This window comes from Argentina anserina, chromosome 5, assembly GCF_933775445.1.
Source record: "Argentina anserina chromosome 5, drPotAnse1.1, whole genome shotgun sequence".
NCBI classification, from domain to species: Eukaryota; Viridiplantae; Streptophyta; class Magnoliopsida; order Rosales; family Rosaceae; genus Argentina; species Argentina anserina.
This window is the reverse complement of record NC_065876.1, coordinates 25,728,871-25,746,317: the sequence shown is the minus strand read 5'-3', so window position 1 is coordinate 25,746,317 and position 17,447 is coordinate 25,728,871. Positions and strand designations below refer to the sequence as shown.

Here is a 17,447-nt window from a genome sequence, read left to right as displayed (position 1 = left end):
ACTTTTGTTTTTCAATGGGTTCTGGAGACGAAGCTGATGTTCTGAAATTTGAAGTATCTGTCAAGAGTTCTGACAGTAGTTCCCTTGGGGGAACCAAACTCAATGGGACCAATTTTCGTAAATAGAAGCGAATTATGACAGCTCATCTTCGAGGAATGCATAATATGAGGCATGTAACCGACATCACTAAGGCTCCTAGTGCAGATGATATTATTGCCTACACTAAGTGGGACGACGACAATGGTCTTGTGATGTTAGTCTTCTGGAAAGCTATGAAGGAAGAGATAGTTGATATGGTGTAGGCATGTGATACTGCGTAGGCAATATGGTAGACACTTGAAGGATTATATACTAATGACTCTGATTTCATACATGTTCATGAGTTAATGTGCACCGCTTTGGCGATGCAACAGAATGGGTAACCGGTGGCGCAATATTTCACCAAACTAAAAAATATTTGGGCTGAGATTGATGTGAAACGTCCTTGCATGATCAATAATCAGGAAGATATTGTTTGGTACTAACACGAGAAGGAGGTTGAGCGAGTTCACCATTTCCTGAAAGGTCTTGATGCAAAACATAACAGTGCGAAACAGGAATTCCTTCAAAAGACTGAACCCCCTAGCCTAATTACAGGTTTCACATATATCCGTAAGGATGAATCTCACCAGGAGAGTCTTCATCAGACACAAGTTGAAGTTTCCAGCCATACTATTCGTGCTAGATCTTAAGCACCACCTCTTCAGCAGGCCACTTCAACTCCACTTCATCAGCAAGGACCACCACCAGGCTTCGGGAATCAGCCCCGCCCTCCTTGCTCTTATTGTCATGATACTAACCATGCTCATGCGACATGTTGGAAGCTGTATCCACACCTTCGGCCTAAGAGACCTAATTATCCTCCCAAGGCAAAAGCAGCTATTCAATTCGTCCAGGAACCCGATATCTATGGTGTGGTTGGCCATGATCATCATACCACAAGAGGAGCAATATCTACCGCATCCATAGCGGGTCGTGGAAAAATTGGTATAGCTTTACATATTTATAACTTTGTTGGTTTTGATACATGGATTATTGATTCTTGTGCGTCTGATCATATGACTTATAACAAATCTTATTTTTCCGTATTGTCTCCTCTACCAGTACCCTATGTTACTAATGCTAATGGTGAGGCATTCCCCGTATTAGGGAAAGGGTCAGTTCGTATTACTCCCACACTAGAGCTTCACAATGTGTTATATGTCTCTGCTTTATCTCATCATTTGATATCTGTTCCCCAATTAAACACTGATGCTAAGTGCTCTATTATATTTTTTCCTATGTATGCGATATTTCAGGATATTCTCAACGGGGAGTTAATTAGTTGGGGATATCTGAGAGTCCGGTTGTTTCATCTAGATCAGACATATGCAGGGGAGAAATTAGGGGCACAGTTTCGGACCGCTTTAATCTCTACTTCTGACAAACTAAGTGAAGTTTGGTTATGGCATCGTCTCTTAGGGCATCCATCTTTTAGTGTTATGAAAAAATCTATGCCTACTTTGTTTATTAGTGTGGATGAGTCACTTTTACGTTGTGAGACATGTGTTTTGGGCAAGAGTCATCGATCTATTTATTCCCCTAGTATTTCTAATAAACGTGTTATTCCTTTCGAATTGTTTGAGGACCCTCCAAAGAGTCTACTGTGTCAGGTATGCGGTATTATGTGTCATTTATTGATGATTACACCCGTCTTTCATGGATTGTTCTCCTCAAAACTAAAGATGAGGTTTTTCCCGCTTGTAAAGCCTTCTATACTACTGTCCAAACACAATATAATGCCTTAGTTAGAGTTCTTCGTTCTGATAATGGGGGAAATATGTGAATCATGTCTTTCTGGAGTTCTTTAACACACACAGAATTGTTCATCAAATAACGTGTCCTTATACATCTGAGCAGAATGAAGTTTCTGAAAGGAAAAATCGTCATTTACTTGACATGGCTTGGTGTATTCTTTTTAGTGCCAATATGCCTAAATACCTTTAGGGTGATGTTGTCATAACTTCCGCCCACCTCATTAATCGTCTTCCATCTCGTGTCCTTCAGGGAAAAGTTCCATATAAGGTGCTTGCATCTCATGTCTCATTACCCTTTTTTCATAATCATTATGCCCGTGTTTTCGGTTGTGTTGCATTTGTCCATCTTCCAAAACATCAGAGGTCTAAGTTGGATACCTGAGCAGTTAAATGTGTGTTTGTTAGGTATGGAGGACATCAGAAAGGGTACCGGTGCTATCATCCGCCTACCAGGAAGTACTGTGTCACTATGGATGTTACTTTCTTTGAGGACATGATTTATTTTCCCTCTTCCGATACTTCTCTAGAAAGAGAATTCATATTTTGAAAAGTTGTATCATGAAGAGGGGGAGACAAGTAAGCCAGTAGATATGGTGACATGTTCAATTGAGATTACCAATGTGTCAGCTACACAGGCACCACCGGATGATTCCGGTGTAGTCACTCCAGAGATTCAGGTACCAGTAGATGACAACACAATTGCCCCATATGTCTCCCGTACTATTGTTTATACATCTGACCAATGCTCTCCTGGTACGGAAGATCACTCATCTGAGGTTAATCATTCTATTGGGGCTAATACTAGTGAGGCTAATAGTAGACAATATGTCTTGCCAAATAGGTTTACTTGGGGTTAGCCAATAAAAAAATATGAACATACCCTTCAAGCTAAAGCTAAGTATCATCTGAAAAATTTTATGTCTACCAAAAGATTGTCTAAATCATATGAATCATTTATGAATCAAATATCTACTATATCAGTACCTAACAAAGTGCAGGATGTATTGGGAGATCCAAAATGGAGGAAAGCAATGGAGGAAGAGATGAAAGCATTATAAAAGAACAATACTTGGGAGCTTGTATCTCCACCACGTGGCAAGAAAACTGTGAGATGTCGTTGGGTGTTTACAGTGAAGCATAATCCAGATGGGTCAGTAAGCCGGTATAAAGCATGCCTAGTAGAAAAAGGGTTTACCCAAACATATAGCATAGACTATGATGAGACATTTGCACATGTTGCAAAGATAAACACTATTCGGATATTGCTCTCTTGTGCTGCTAGCTTAAACTGGCCACTTAGACAGTTTGATGTTAAGAATTCATTCCTTCATGGAAAACCTACAGAAGAAGTGTACATGGATCTTCTGCCTGGATATGCGGCCGCTTCTCCAAGTAACTTTGTATGCAGATTGAAAAAGTCTTTTGTATGGTCTTAAACAGTCACCTCGTGCTTGGTTTGGAAGATTCTCACAATTCATGAGGAGAATTTGCTACAGACAGAGTAATTCAGACCACACATTATTTCTCAGACATCAACAAGGGAATGTAATAGTCCTAATTATATATGTTGATGATATGGTAGTTACTGAGAATGATATTGTTCAGGTGGATAGATTACAGAAATAGCTAGCCACAGAGTTTGAGATGAAAGACCTAGGTACACTCAAGTACTTCTTGGGCATTGAGGTAGCCTGGGGAAGTGATGGTATCTATCTGTCAGAGGAAGTACATCCTTGATCTACTAACAAAGACCAGTATGCTGGATTGCACTCACATTGATACTCATATTGAGCAGAACCATCGGTTAGCAGAATATCCAGATCAAGTGCCTACTGAAAAACCTCGTTATCATAGGCTAGTTGGATGCCTAATTTATTTATCACATACAAGACCAGATGTTGAGTATGTAGTAAGTGCAGTGAGTCAGTTCATGCATAATCCCAGTGTGGACCACATGGATGTTGTTGTAAGGATTTTGAGGTACTTGAAGTCAGCTCCAGGGAGAGGGAGTAATGTTCTCTAATCACAAAAATATTCTTGAGGTTTGTGGCTTCACAGATGCAGACTGGGCTATAAATATTACAGATCAGAGATCCACATCAGGGTACTTTACCTTTGTTGGGGGTAATCTTGTTACATGGAAGAGTAAGAAATAAAAAGTGGTAGCTCGATCTAGTGCTGAAGCAGAATATAGAAGTATGGCTCAGCGAGTGTGCGAATTATTATGGCTTAGAAATTTGCTACAAGATTTAGGTATTAAGCCTAAGTGTGCTATGCAGCTGTACTGTGACAACAATGCAGCTATTGATATTTCACATAATCCTGTGCAACATGATCGTACAAAACATGTGGAAGTTGATCGTCACTTTATAAAGGAGATGCAAACGCAAAGATCATCAGTTTTCCTTTTATTCCTACAGAAGAGCAACTTCCTGATATGCTCATAAAATGAGTGTCTAAGAAAACTTTTTATGATTCATTTAGCAAGTTGGGCATAGTTGATGTGTATGCGCTAACTTGAGGGAGAGTGTTAGCGTGAATGACTATGTGGATCACGGGCATGATTCACGGAGAGAATTAAGGAATAAATTGTTGTTAAAGTGTACGTTTTCTAGATTATATATAGGACATTAGTGTGTATAGATGAATTAAGAGTGTAATATACTATTCTATTCGATCGTCCCCTCACAGAGTGACCAATGTTCTAAAAATCACCGCCTAGGCGCCCGGAGACCCCTGCCCGCCGCGATTTTGTGCTAAACGGCGGTGTTAGGCGGCTGGGCGGATCCTAGGCGGTTAGGTTTTTTTTTTAAGTTCTGGATTTTGAGTTTGATTCGGATACAAAATAAGTACTTGAATGATATGGATAAGAAGAATTTGATGAGCTCCGAGAGATTAGGCTTGAAAGAATGCATTCCCGTTGTTTGAATTGTTTTTCTTATTTTCCAAAGGGTTGGTGAATTGTGTTTCTTATTATTGATTTTCGTAAGTTCATTGTTATTGAATTGTATTTTTTTTCCTAAGAGGCTAATATCATTATATCAATATTGTTGAACATTTCTAAGGATTAAGAACATATGTATTTTCAGTATTCTAGACATTATATATATTTTTACATTAATTTCATGAGTATTATATTCTTATTTTAATTATATTTATATAATTATTTGTTATTAAAAATTTAAAATATATACAAAAATACAAATCCGATTAATCCCCGATTAATATTATGGGCGCTGATTTTCAGCTGTACGCCCGATTAACGCCTATCGTTTTTATAACTTTGAGAGTGACACATCAATTTCTTCTTACCTCACCATTGCTAAAAAAGAGAAATAAGAAATCGAACTTCACCAATCGAGGATCTGCTCAAGTCCAAACACAACCCATTTATCGTAATTTCTCCAGAATTCAAACCCTCACCACACAATCCACACAAAAACAAACCTCGGTGAGTTGGAGTTCCACCAAACCCAAATGGGTCAATTTGCCATACGTTTATGCTTCCCGGCTTCTCAAATCTCAGTTGGGTATGAAAAACATTTCTGGGTTTTCTACGCTCGGTTTGAGAACATTTACATCCCTTTATTAGTCTAGTCTTTTGGTTTGGTGTGCTCTTCTCAACTCTATATCTGACAAAGAAGTACAATTCAAATTTATTAATATTCTGACATCCGTTTTTTTGTTATCAGTTTTAAGCAATGGTGAGGAGGGAAGAAATTGATACATGTCACTCTGCGAGTGGAGGGTCACACTAAGAATTTCTCTTCTTTTGACACATAAAATTGAAGCAATGAAGACTGCACTCTTCTATGCGTAGATAGAAGTTGCATCAAATTCTCTCGGCAGTACCACTCTAATCTAATATCATCAAGGCAACTCAGCATTCCACACTGTCTTTTCTTTGTTATACCCCTAAACCCTCAAAGTACACCCAAAAAGTTTGATTCTTTATAATCCTGTTTGACCAAAGACTCAAACTTTCTTTGGTTGAAACTTGAAACTACAGGACACTCATCCCTTCTATACCCCAAAAACCCATTATTACATGTGCTTCCCTTTCAAATTTTCAAGCACGACCATCATCCCGATAAACCGACCCGTAAAACCGAGCCCGCTTACCTGATATGCATACCCGACCCGACACTCTATCCTCCACCACCGCTTTCAAAGCCACCTTCAAATTTTTCAACTCCTCCTCCCCGCCCCCACCACCAGTCCACTTCATCACCACCACACTCTTGCTCCTCCCACCCACCGTCACCATCTCCGCCTTCACCGCCCTGACCCGAACCGACCGCATCGCCTTCACCAAGTCGCGGTTGAGTCCCGGCCTGTCCTCGCAGCAAAGCGTCGCCTTCAAAAGCCCTTCGCCGTAGCAACTCACTCTCGCCTCGTCCACCTCTCCCGGAAAATGCGACGTATCCTCTTCCTGCCTAGCCAGCTCAGCCATCCGACGCTTCAGGTCCTTCACGTGTTGCACCACCTCCGCCAGCAGCGACGCCTTGTCCGTCTGCCCATGCAAAGTCACAGAATGACCATAACACCCTTAGGGTCAGTGAATATCCATATATATGTATATATACATAGACGACAACGTACTATAGAGTACTGCGTACTACTTACTCTGGCGGGGCTGGGGAGGAGAGTACGGAGGGTGGAGAGGTGGGTGTTGATACGCTGCCGGCGCCTCCTCTCGGCTTCCTTGTGGGTCAGCGACGCGGCTGAGCTCGAGACGGAATCTGCAGCGTCCGTCATGTTCACCACCGACGTCGGCGACCAGGAGACGACGTTGTTGTGACCCTTTTGATACTTGCTATCCAACAATTCACTGAAAGAAAGCATTTTTTTTTATTATCAAAATGATGAAAAATGTAAGAGAATGAGGTTATTATATAGAGGAGAAGTGAACAAGAAGAGGGAGTTGGAGTTAAAAAGGAGGCAGAATCTCACAGTGTGGCAGTGTGGCTAGCTCTATCTCTCTGTAGATCGATCGTACGCTACTGAGGGGCACTGAGTCCTTTTCTTTATTTACCAGTGGTGCTGACACGAAGTTGTGATAAGGTAAAAGAAGGTGAAACGGAAACCGAGGCGGGATTGGAAGGTTGAAAGGGGTGAAAATTCTGGAGGAGGAGACCGAGGGAATATTATTGCTGAAGGAATCGTGCAGGAATTCTCGGTCAAAAAGTCTTTTTTGTAGTGATCGACCGACTCACATGCAGGGTTAATTTGTTTTTCACCCCAGATATTGTTACTGTTGATTGTGTTGATTATGAGGTTAAAGACGGGGTGGTGGAAAAGGTGGAAGAAGGGCGGTGATATTAACGGGGCTAGTTACTTCGACGGCGGGTCGGCGGCGAGGACAGATTTTGCGGCGAATCAAAGGTGGTGATGATTACCTGACAACCTCTTTTATCATCTTGTATCCTTTTTTTTTTTTGCCTTTTGCTTTCTCTTTGTTAATTTTCACCATTCCCTCTTCTGTGTACTGGGATCTGCTGCTGTAGCACCATGGTGTTTAACCCCAAAAGGTATATGGTAAATAGTAACAGTAGTGATTAAATAAGTGATTCCGAAATAGAAATCAAAACCCATGTGAGCTGTTATAGCTTCTTTTTCTATGTGATAATTTGATTTTCCAACAATAATAGATGATTTGCGTAAGAACTTCATCGACTATTTTTATTAGAAATATAATTACATCATTTGAATCTCGAGTCTCCTAATTTTGATACCGGTGAGAAACACATCTTCATCCTTCTCGTATAGTACGAGCCGTATTAGTGACGAAGACTAAAAGTTCCTAACCTTATAGACTTCAAAATTCAAATTAGTGAAAAGGACAAAGCATGTAATATTTGAAATGATCAAACATCAATACACGTTCAAGACTTGAGAGGATGGACGACATCCAAATCAACTTTTGCTCAAAAATATCGAAGACATTCAAAACTTCTATATGAAAAAAAAGAAAAAATTAAGGTAAAAACACTACTTTGTGTCCCCTAAATTGCTCTGTGCTCTGTCCTCACCTATCCTATGGCGCTATCAATGTCTCCCAATCATACCTAGTTTTTAACTTCTTCTCGTTTCTTTTGGCCAATACCTTGTTTTAACTTTAACCCCACCCCATGCTACTACTAAAACGTGTCTCCACTCCACAGAGAGTGAAACCTCCACATTTTCACAAAGTAAAATAGTTTCCTCGTTTAAAAAAAAAAATTTCCTCAAAGTAGTTAAACAATAGGGTTAATTTTCATTATGTGCATAACTACCAAGATGTTATAATATACTTCTTCATTAAGTATATTCCTTCCTGCAAGCTTGCAATTTAGACCTCCTCCAAGCTTGCGATCACAGGTCTCGGAAGTTAAAAAGGAACCTCCGGGACATGTAATTGCACTAAAATACACTGGCTAGATCGAAGTAAAACACAAATTCACTCGGAGGTTGTTCGTAGTGAAGAAGTTGGGTCGGTCAGACAAGCAAAACAATGCTGGAAGACGTTAAGGGGGCACTAAAGATCGATCAACATCTCATACCAGCAGTGTTGCAGAATTGGACAGACAAGAGGTTAACTGATTCTGTTCAGAGATTATTAGAATTGCGTACTCTACTGTTTGTAGTTGCTGCCCCAATATCAATTATAACACTATTATTGTTGCTTGGCCTAAAGATATACGCATCCCCTGTATTATGAAGATGACAGTTCCAAACTGCAAATGGCATGTTCCTACATACCTGTAGCCTCATCAAGAATGGTCCATATTCATCAGCATAGTATGGCCATGAAGACCATGCCCCTACAGTGTCATTGGTGGTTCTAGTTCAACCAAAGATTTCAGACCAATGCCGCTTCTGGCTTCTGCTAGGAGAAATTGGACCACACCAGTACTGGCCTTTGTTTTAACCCCATTGTAAGCTATTGCCATGTACCACTGCTCAGTCCTCCCATGACAAGCCTAAGCCTAAAGGTATGTTTGGACAATGAAGAAAACAATAATATACATTACACCAATATTTTAGCAGCTAGAAGAAACATCCCGAGTCCCCCATAACATGAAAATAAATGTCTTACCCTAAGATCCATCGACATTTTGATTAGAAAAAAGCTACAAATTTACTCACCATTATGTCATGGTTTACTGACCATTAATCGAGAGCTCGACTGCAAGACAAACCCGTCTAAGCAAGGATGAAATTCGGCCCAAGTATAAAGTACTTTGCCTGCTGAAGTTATAGTTAAGAGTCCAGTCAACAGGCATAAACCTTGGCTGACATACATTGTCAAGGTGACATGACAATATAAAGAAAATGGCCAGCAAAGGAGTGCATTTTTCATTCATTTCATTAGTTTCGCTAGAACTAACATCTTGTCTAGCATTCGTACATCAAGTTGTTAAGATACTTGTTTTTTCTTGGTTGCATTTATTTTTAATGGTAGCAAAGTAAATATACTAGTAGAAGACTATTAAGGAGACCACTAAACCAATTCCAAAAAAAAAAAAAGAGACCACTAAACCAGCTAGCTAATGTCAGATGAGATTTATAAAGTTCGAATTTTCCCTTCCACAATGCCCAGTAAGATTACATTAGTAATCGTCTTAATATCTAAACAGCTCAAAAATGAGCAGAGCACAAGCACTGCAAAATCCACTAGACATTGCAGCCATCCAAACAATTAAAGGAGCAAAACCACCTAAATGAGAACGATTAAGCATACCTTGTTGGGTGGGTCTAACACACTATGCAACTCTTGCATCAAAAGCTAGCAACTAGTACTCGAGTCTGGATAGTTCTAGGGCCAAGTTAAAAGTGCTTGTATGCAGCAGTACTAGATTCTAATCAAAAGCTGCACAGAGGATATAAATAGTAAGGAAAATTGAAAACTCAAACTTTATAAAGGATGAAGGTTACATGCAGCAAGGATTGATACCTATGAGTCCGCCACTCAAACCGGTCCATTTCTGTGGTAAGGAGACCCTGAAGGAGCAATGAGGCCAAGTTTTTGCATCACTCTTAATCTTCGTGCACCTGCCTCTGTCAACACTACTTCCTGTGCACTAGATCCAATTTCTTTGTGCTTCTTCAATAACCCTTCCTGCTTGATAGGTTGGATGGGTTTACCCTTTGCTTTATGCTCAACCTTCATTCCTTGCTTCTGTAATCTTGCAGAACTCCTTATTCTTCCCTAATAGCAGATTTACAAAGATAATGTGAACAGATGACAAAAGATACACACATGTACATAGACCAACTTAATAATTTATAGAAGATCCAGTTCTATATGAAATAGTGCGGGTAGAATGATTTTATTAGATTCCGAATGATATTCTGCCAACCAGGTCCATAATTTTTTAAGCATCAGTAGTCTACATTCTACAACCAGGTCTCCATATGTGACACTAAAAGGCAATCTAAGGAGTATAAATGATTCAAAATCAGAACTTACAAAGTTTGAGTCCACTGCATGATTAGCTCCAGACATGTTTCTAGAAGCATCAACTGTCACACATCCGGTCCATATTATCAACATATTGACCGGTATAAGAATAAATAATTTTTAAGAGTTCAGCCATTTTTGTCAAGGAAAAATGTTTAAATATCTAGTACATAATCTGCTGCAATAAGAATAAAGTATAAAGTTTTGAGCTGTGAAACATGCTTTTACAAAAACACAGGGTATATAATAGGCATGCGAATCCCATGATGCATATATGAGAATGCATCTTCCAGTTGTTTAAAAAAAAAAGAGTAAAACTCTACGGGTACTGGTGCCATGTGCAAAACTCACGAAAACAGGAAGTTAACCATCACGTAAACTGTAAGTCTGTAACTTATAAGTCTCTAAACCGTAAAGATGTCTCATCATTGTCAACAACAAGACTACAAGTTCATTACATCAAAGCAATGATTATTTACAGGAAATGTTTCACTATTCACCACGCAAATAAGTTGTTTTGCTTACCGGATGGTGACAATACCAAAATACCATGCAATATATTTAACATGTATATTAAGTTAACTGACCTTTATATTGGAGTCTTTCCTTCTTTGATCTATATGATTTCATATGAGAGACATCCTGTAGCCATGCACAAAGGATATTGGATAAATTATTGACTAAGAGCGTGATTGAATTCCTACCTAGGAGGAGCAGAAGCTCTTCAAAGAAATGTACCTGCTTCAGAGCTTTGAGAAATATCTCTCTATGTGAACCATCATTCTGCTCGAGAATCTGAATATATATTAGTTTAAACAATATGATCAGGCATAAAACATAGTATCAGAATCCGGGGAAAGGCAACATTAGAATTCATAGAAGCAGTTCAAAAAGAATCCAATATCAATTTAATACATACTATTTCAAAATCAGAACAACATTTTTGAGGGTCCACATACAAGCTGCAAGAAAAAAGTTCAGAGAAAAGTTATGTAGAATTGAATACGAACAATGATAAATCAACTGACCAAGGACGAAAGCACTTACAATTTATAGCTTCCATAGAGCCGAACAAGAACTTCCCCTGATGATGTTTTAAGGGGCTTGTTGTTCCCAGTCACAGTGTTTTCATTAACAACCTACCATATAAACAAGCCGAAGAGGAAATGATCCTTTCCAATGACTAAGTGAAAAATTTGATCGAGTATAAGTTTCAACAGGTGCAACTAAAACGCATAATTCCCAACTACCATGAAGATATAAAGCTCTTCAAAAATCAAGTACCTGTGCAGGCCACCATAAGCCTCCATTGGTCTCAACCCAGATGAGATCCGCCACCTTGACTTCCCTTCCAAGATGATTACCAGCAACATCATTTCCATTTTCCATATTTTCACAACTTTTCCCAGTTGCACGATGCCTGTTGTTAAATTTTGAAACAGACGCATTAAGAGTAGCTTATGTTGCAACACTGTACGGTTTCATATACATGCACACAAAAAAATCCCGTTTCATACAACTTCTGCGCAAACAGGACATTGCACTACAATTTATTTTACATGTCATGTAGTCTTTCTTTATTTCTTCCTTGTAAGAGATGTGTTAATCTAGCTATAGTTCTGCCAAACGATATTGCACTCCTTATCAAACACTCTTTCTTTGTTCCTTGTTACAATTTTTTTTATATATATATGCATCACACTGTCATTATGAAATAATTACGTATGTAAACCTTAGCGTTATTTATTTCAGAATTACACCAGGGGATGAACCTCAATGTGTCACAGAAACACAAAAGGCGGTATGATGTTTCATATAACACTATGTGCCCTTCCGTTTGTAGAGTACTTATACAGATATGCTTACAGCCCCTTGAAACCCCTAGACCTGTACTTTTCTAAGGAAAGCAAGGCGCTTTATAACATGTTAACAAAACTTAAATCTCGATTACTTATCACCAACCACAAAATTAGTATAGTACACCACTCTTATATTACGTCTGCTAAAATGCTAGTAGCTCTATGCACATTTTAACATTCCACTGCCAAAATCTGATAGATTCAACTTTCAATCCCATATATAATTGCAAAGACAAGATTGCCATTCCGCAATACAACAAAAACACAAGGGATTTCCCACACAACCCCACTCATGATAAAAGGTCCAGTCTTTTTCACTGCAACTAACTAACAGAGTAGTGAAAGTAGTAAGAAATTGTAGCAAAGCAACCTTTTGTCTAGATTCTCCCTACATTTTCTCAGCAACCAAACAGCAGCCACCCAACTCCAAACCAATACGATAAAACAACCCACAATTGCCAGAGATAAGAACTTTTCAAGAAACAAAACAAATGAGGAAGAAAGAAAGAACAAGAAGTGGATTTGGGTCACTTACAGTAATTGATCGAGAGAGAGAGAGAGAGAGAGAGAGAGAGAGAGAGAAAGAGGGGTGTGTGGAATTGAATCAGTTGAACCAGGTAAGATGAACATGAGAGGTTTTATATAATGAAGGTTTCATGGAGTCGAGGCGCCATGGGTGATTGGGTGGTGTGTGCATTGGGAGTAGAAACGAGCTGCATTTATTGAACTTCTTCCCTTCTTCCTTAAAAAGCGCGCTTAACGTTTGCGTTTTGCAATTGTTGGTTTTCTCTTCCTCAATATTGATTTTTCCTTTTTTGATAATCCCATCAATTTTCCAATGACTAAATTTTAAGAACGACACATGAGAATTGTTCCACTAATAATCAAGTTTACTTTATTTTCAAAACTATCATATACGTACATAAATTACATAATTCGATATATTTTTGATACATATTGTTATACCGATATATTTTTTGGGGTAAGTTGGTTTTCTCAGTAATAATGAAGAAGGGAAAACTACTCTTACTTATTTTATATTGTTTCTCTCTCACATTTTTTCTGCGTAATGGAATTCTTCCTCAAAATTATGTTGTAAGTGTAATCAATGAGATTATTGGTCTTGAGGTTATTAACAATTTTGCTATGGGTCTTAGGGTTATAAATAATTCCCCCCCCCCCTCTCCTCCTTTGAAATTTATGGGTTTCTCATCCTCCTTCATAATATGTTGATTGAACTAATAATTGGGGTTGTGCGAGAGGAGAAGGAGGAGGAGAAAGGAAGAAAAATGCAAGGAAAAGACTCAGATTTGACGGGAAATGTGGTTTAGAGCAAGATGGGGGAGATGTGGGGAATAAATTATTTATAACCCTAAGACCCAGATACCCAGAGAAAAATTGTTAATAACCCTAAGACCAATAATCTCATTGATTACACTTACAACATAATTTTGAGGAAATTTTCTATCACGCAGACAAAAATGAGAGAGAAACAATGTAAAATGAGGAAGAGTAGCTTTCCCTTCTTCATCACTATTAAGAATACCAATTTACTCCTGAAAGTATATCGATAACCATATCAACTAACTGAGTGAATAACAATATGTATCAAAAGTATATCGCATTATGTAGTTTATATACTTATATGATAGTTTTGAAAATAAAATAATCTTAATTATTAGTGGGTTAAAGGTTTCTTAAAATTTAGGCTTTTCTAATATAGTAGTTGCCAATGTGATACTCTATTGTGTTTTGGCCAGTTTCCTAACCTCCATCAAATAATCAAAGTTGTTACTATGGGCTTTCAAGATCGATAAATTTGTTCCCAACATTTTCAGCAATTTTTGTTTTTTTGTTTTGTTTTTGGATTTGAACTCACTAAACTATGTTAACATTGATGTTTGTGCAAGTTGCGGATTGAACAAATGAATAGCTAAATATTGGGGATTATAATTGCTGATTCACTTGGGATAATTTATGATACAATTTTGTACAGTATTGGTAGTGAAAGTAATGCATTATCGAGCTCTTTCAAACGGAGAGTCGGAGACTGAATCAGGCTAGCTCCGTTGGTTCGGATCTGCAAATGAAAACATGCTAAGCCGGACCAGTTCCTCCAGTTTTGGTCCAACCAAATTTACACGGTTCCAGTGATGAGTCTACTTTACCCTTTCTGTTACATTGGAAGTTAAAACCCACCTTTGTGATCTCTCATTGCATTCCAAACTACATTTTCACATACTTTCATGCCCTAATTGTTTAGTTTTGATAATCTGTTGACATTTTCTTGCATATCTGTAATCTGTATACACAAATATACTGCACTTAATAGAATCCCGCCATGAATAACCAAGAAGTTGCAAAAGGAGTACTCATTCTGGTAGAACCAGTAAGAGAACCCACAGACTAATTCTTGACAAAGTATCTCTTCCCACTACAGTGGGAAAGGAAATAACAGCCACCTATATAAACCCAATCCATCATGTTGTTTAAACGTATTCAGAGTCTTCCGAAAATTACAGAAACTGCTCAGAGAAGCATACAGTAACGACAAACAGTCCAAGTTTGTCAGTGTTAAAATGACAGAAGCCTGAATAATTATCATCATACATATACTATATCCTGTATTTGCCACATTTTCCTATACAAATCAGTGAAATCACTTTGTTACTACTAAGTAGACAGTATTGCTTCAACTAGTAACCTTACAAGTAATAACTCTTTAGCTTTCAGAAGGAAGCTCATATCTACTTTCTATAGCTAGGGGTTACAAGATGTGTCATAGCATTGTCAGCTTCAGAGGATATGAAGTACTTTTATGCAAGCTTCAGAATGATAGTCCCTAAAATTAAACTTCAGTCTATTATGACAGGCTTAAGACTTATAAAGTAGAGTTTCAATCTCCTAAACATTCCAGTTCCTTTCTCTCGATGTGAGATCCTGTCAACCTACTCAAGATTAAAAACCACTCCACACAGTAGTTTTATACAACAGCAGTTCATAACCTATTCTTATATTTTTAGCTGATAAACACAACCAAAAGAAAAATAATGGAACTCATTGAGTGTACTCGGCTATTTAGCCTCAATTAATTTTCTTTTCAAGTCTTCCTGTTTGTTATAAACCTATTCAGTCTTCCTCATGTTGCATATTTACAGAGGATTAACATATGAAAATACAGAATGCAGCGAAAAGGTTTTATGGATCGACTTAACAAAGAATCAAATAGTAGTCAGTCCTGCAGATACTTTTGATCAAACGCACCCAACCTTCAACCCCAAACAAAAATGAAATGTCTAAATCAACCAATTAAACATGCCCCCTAAATACATGCTCCTGTACATTTGATATGAAGATAGAAAATGCCAAAGGGTTCAAAAGCTCAACAAGACAAGGACTTAACATTTTCGCTAGAAGAAGTCATCTGCAAATGCTTTCAGTTTGATAACTTAACACATCTACAAGCAACTATTACATCGAACACAAAAGAAGATTGAGACTGCAAGAGTTACCTTCCGAGTTTTCAAACCGAGCAGCTGCTTCAGCAAAAATTTGTCAGTCTTCCCTCCCTACAAACCAAAATTCAAATGCATGCGATTACAAGCTAAATAAACTTCCGCGGCCGCCCCCTCTTCTTTGGCACCGACGCTGAGTACCCTGAATTCGAGTTCCCACCCGAAAAATTCAGCATTCCATCCCCACCAGCAGCTGCCGCCACTGCCACCGGCACCGGCGCAGGAGGCGCCCTGGAAGTCTCGGGGGTTTTATACTGAGGCGTGGTGAAAATCGGCGGCATCCAAGTAGGATATGCGGCCTCCTTGGAAGCCGCCGCGGCCGCCTTGCCCTTTCCTTTATTTGCTAAGCTCCCACCAACGAATCCCATGGGAAAGAAGCCCCAGCAGCAGTAATAGGCATCCTGGCCTGCCACAATTGGCGGCAAATTCGGAAGCACAACGGCTTCGAATCCTCTCTTACAATTCTCACACCTCAAACAGCACTTCTCATAAACCCCAGGGTACTCATACAGTATGTAACAATAAGGACACGCCGTCCAGAAGCTCGATAGCCTCGCCGCCGGCCTAGGCTCGAAAACGCCGTCGTTTTGAGCATTCTGCCCACGCCGCACCGGGAGCTTGTTCGAATTGGCGGCTCCGGCGGTGAGATCGACGGGGCTGTAGAGGTTGAGCTCGGTGTCGAACACCGGCTTCCGGGCCGGGTCGGACAGAACGGCCCATGCATCGACGACGAGCTTGAAGGCGTGCTCGGCGAAGGCGTACTTGTTCTTGTCCGGGTGGAGCAGCAGCGCTAGGCGGCGGTAGGATCTCTTGATCAGATCGGGGTCGTCGGATCGGCGATCCAGCTGGAGGATGGCGTACCAGTCGTGGTGGTTGTTTACGCGCCTGTCGGCGGCCAGGAGGACGTCGACGATGGCCAGGATCTGATCGGAGCCGTCGATTAGCGGCTCGGTTTCTTGTGCGAGAACGGCGAATTCGCGCGAGCTGCTCAGATCTCGGCTCTGCAGGAGCTTGTCGGCGATCCCGAGTAGCCGCTCGGCTTCGACTCTGTTAGGATTGTGGCCCATAGTTTTCCGAGTGAGATCGCCGGCGACGGCGATCGCTGTCTGGAGCTTTGCTTTTGGTTTTTTGTGCAGAGGATATGGAGATAGAAAATGCTCTGCTAGTGTTTGATTTTCCGGCGGGTTTACATATCTGGGCTTCAGCTGCTGTGGGTATTTTGGTCATTTAGCCGTAGGCCCATATTCAATTTGGATCACTACTATTGGGCGGAAAAAGTTTTCCTATTTGGGCTGTAGTAGTTAGCATTAATAATTAATTCCTGTGTGAATTTCGTTGTGTACGACGTCGTTTAATGGCTAATTTCATGTTTTACACTCGAAAGCTAACAGCAAGTACAGATCATTTCATCGATTTAGTGAAGTAAAATTCTAGATTAATTAGTTTATATTTTTCTGTTAGCAGGGAGCAAAATTTTCACTACAGCCATACATCATGTAAATGTGTTTGAGACTAGTATATGTACAGTTACATATGGTCTAAAATGCTGACCGATCACCACGTCCATATGTGACATGCCAATTTGGTTAAGCTGACTTCCTTTTTTGCAGGAAAAATAAACGGCAACCAACAAGTGATCGACAGACCGAAGAACTTAAGCTAGATTAAAAGTTTAAAAGATTTACGGAATACCTGAACATAGAATAAGACCACGTGGATCGGAGATTCCTTTTCAGGGAGTTCTGGAACACTTGCTGTAAGGAGAATCGTCGTCCACGTAAAACAACCTGTTTGG

General features: G+C 39.5%; 2 protein-coding genes across 2 annotated transcripts; both read right to left on the bottom strand.

Moving 5' to 3' along the window:
* Positions 1 to 5,293: 5,293 nt before the first annotated feature.
* LOC126795183 (transcription factor bHLH30-like) lies at positions 5,294 to 6,710 on the bottom strand. The gene is made up of 2 exons (XM_050522023.1): positions 6,462 to 6,710; positions 5,294 to 6,348 (listed from the first exon to the last, which is right to left on the bottom strand). Exons 1-2 carry the CDS (start codon positions 6,678 to 6,680, stop codon positions 5,905 to 5,907), a joined length of 663 nt encoding a protein of 220 aa, XP_050377980.1. The 5' UTR covers positions 6,681 to 6,710; the 3' UTR covers positions 5,294 to 5,904.
* Positions 6,711 to 15,422: 8,712 nt separating this feature from the next.
* Positions 15,423 to 16,792, bottom strand: LOC126794444 (uncharacterized). Its single transcript, XM_050521161.1, has one exon. The coding sequence runs from the start codon at positions 16,717 to 16,719 to the stop codon at positions 15,742 to 15,744; it is 978 nt and encodes a 325-aa protein (XP_050377118.1). The 5' UTR covers positions 16,720 to 16,792; the 3' UTR covers positions 15,423 to 15,741.
* Positions 16,793 to 17,447: the final 655 nt, after the last annotated feature.

What these genes read in the sequence shown, in the direction of transcription:
- LOC126795183 (XM_050522023.1), bottom strand. Translation starts at nt 6,680, where the DNA reads ATGCTTTCTTTCAGTGAATTGTTGGATAGCAAGTATCAAAAGGGTCAC. An exon ending in TCCTCCCCAGCCCCGCCAGA is followed by an intron (nt 6,349 to 6,461) that starts GTAAGTAGTACG and finishes TTGCATGGGCAG; the next exon opens with ACGGACAAGGCGTCGCTGCT.
- LOC126794444 (XM_050521161.1), bottom strand. Translation starts at nt 16,719, where the DNA reads ATGGGCCACAATCCTAACAGAGTCGAAGCCGAGCGGCTACTCGGGATC.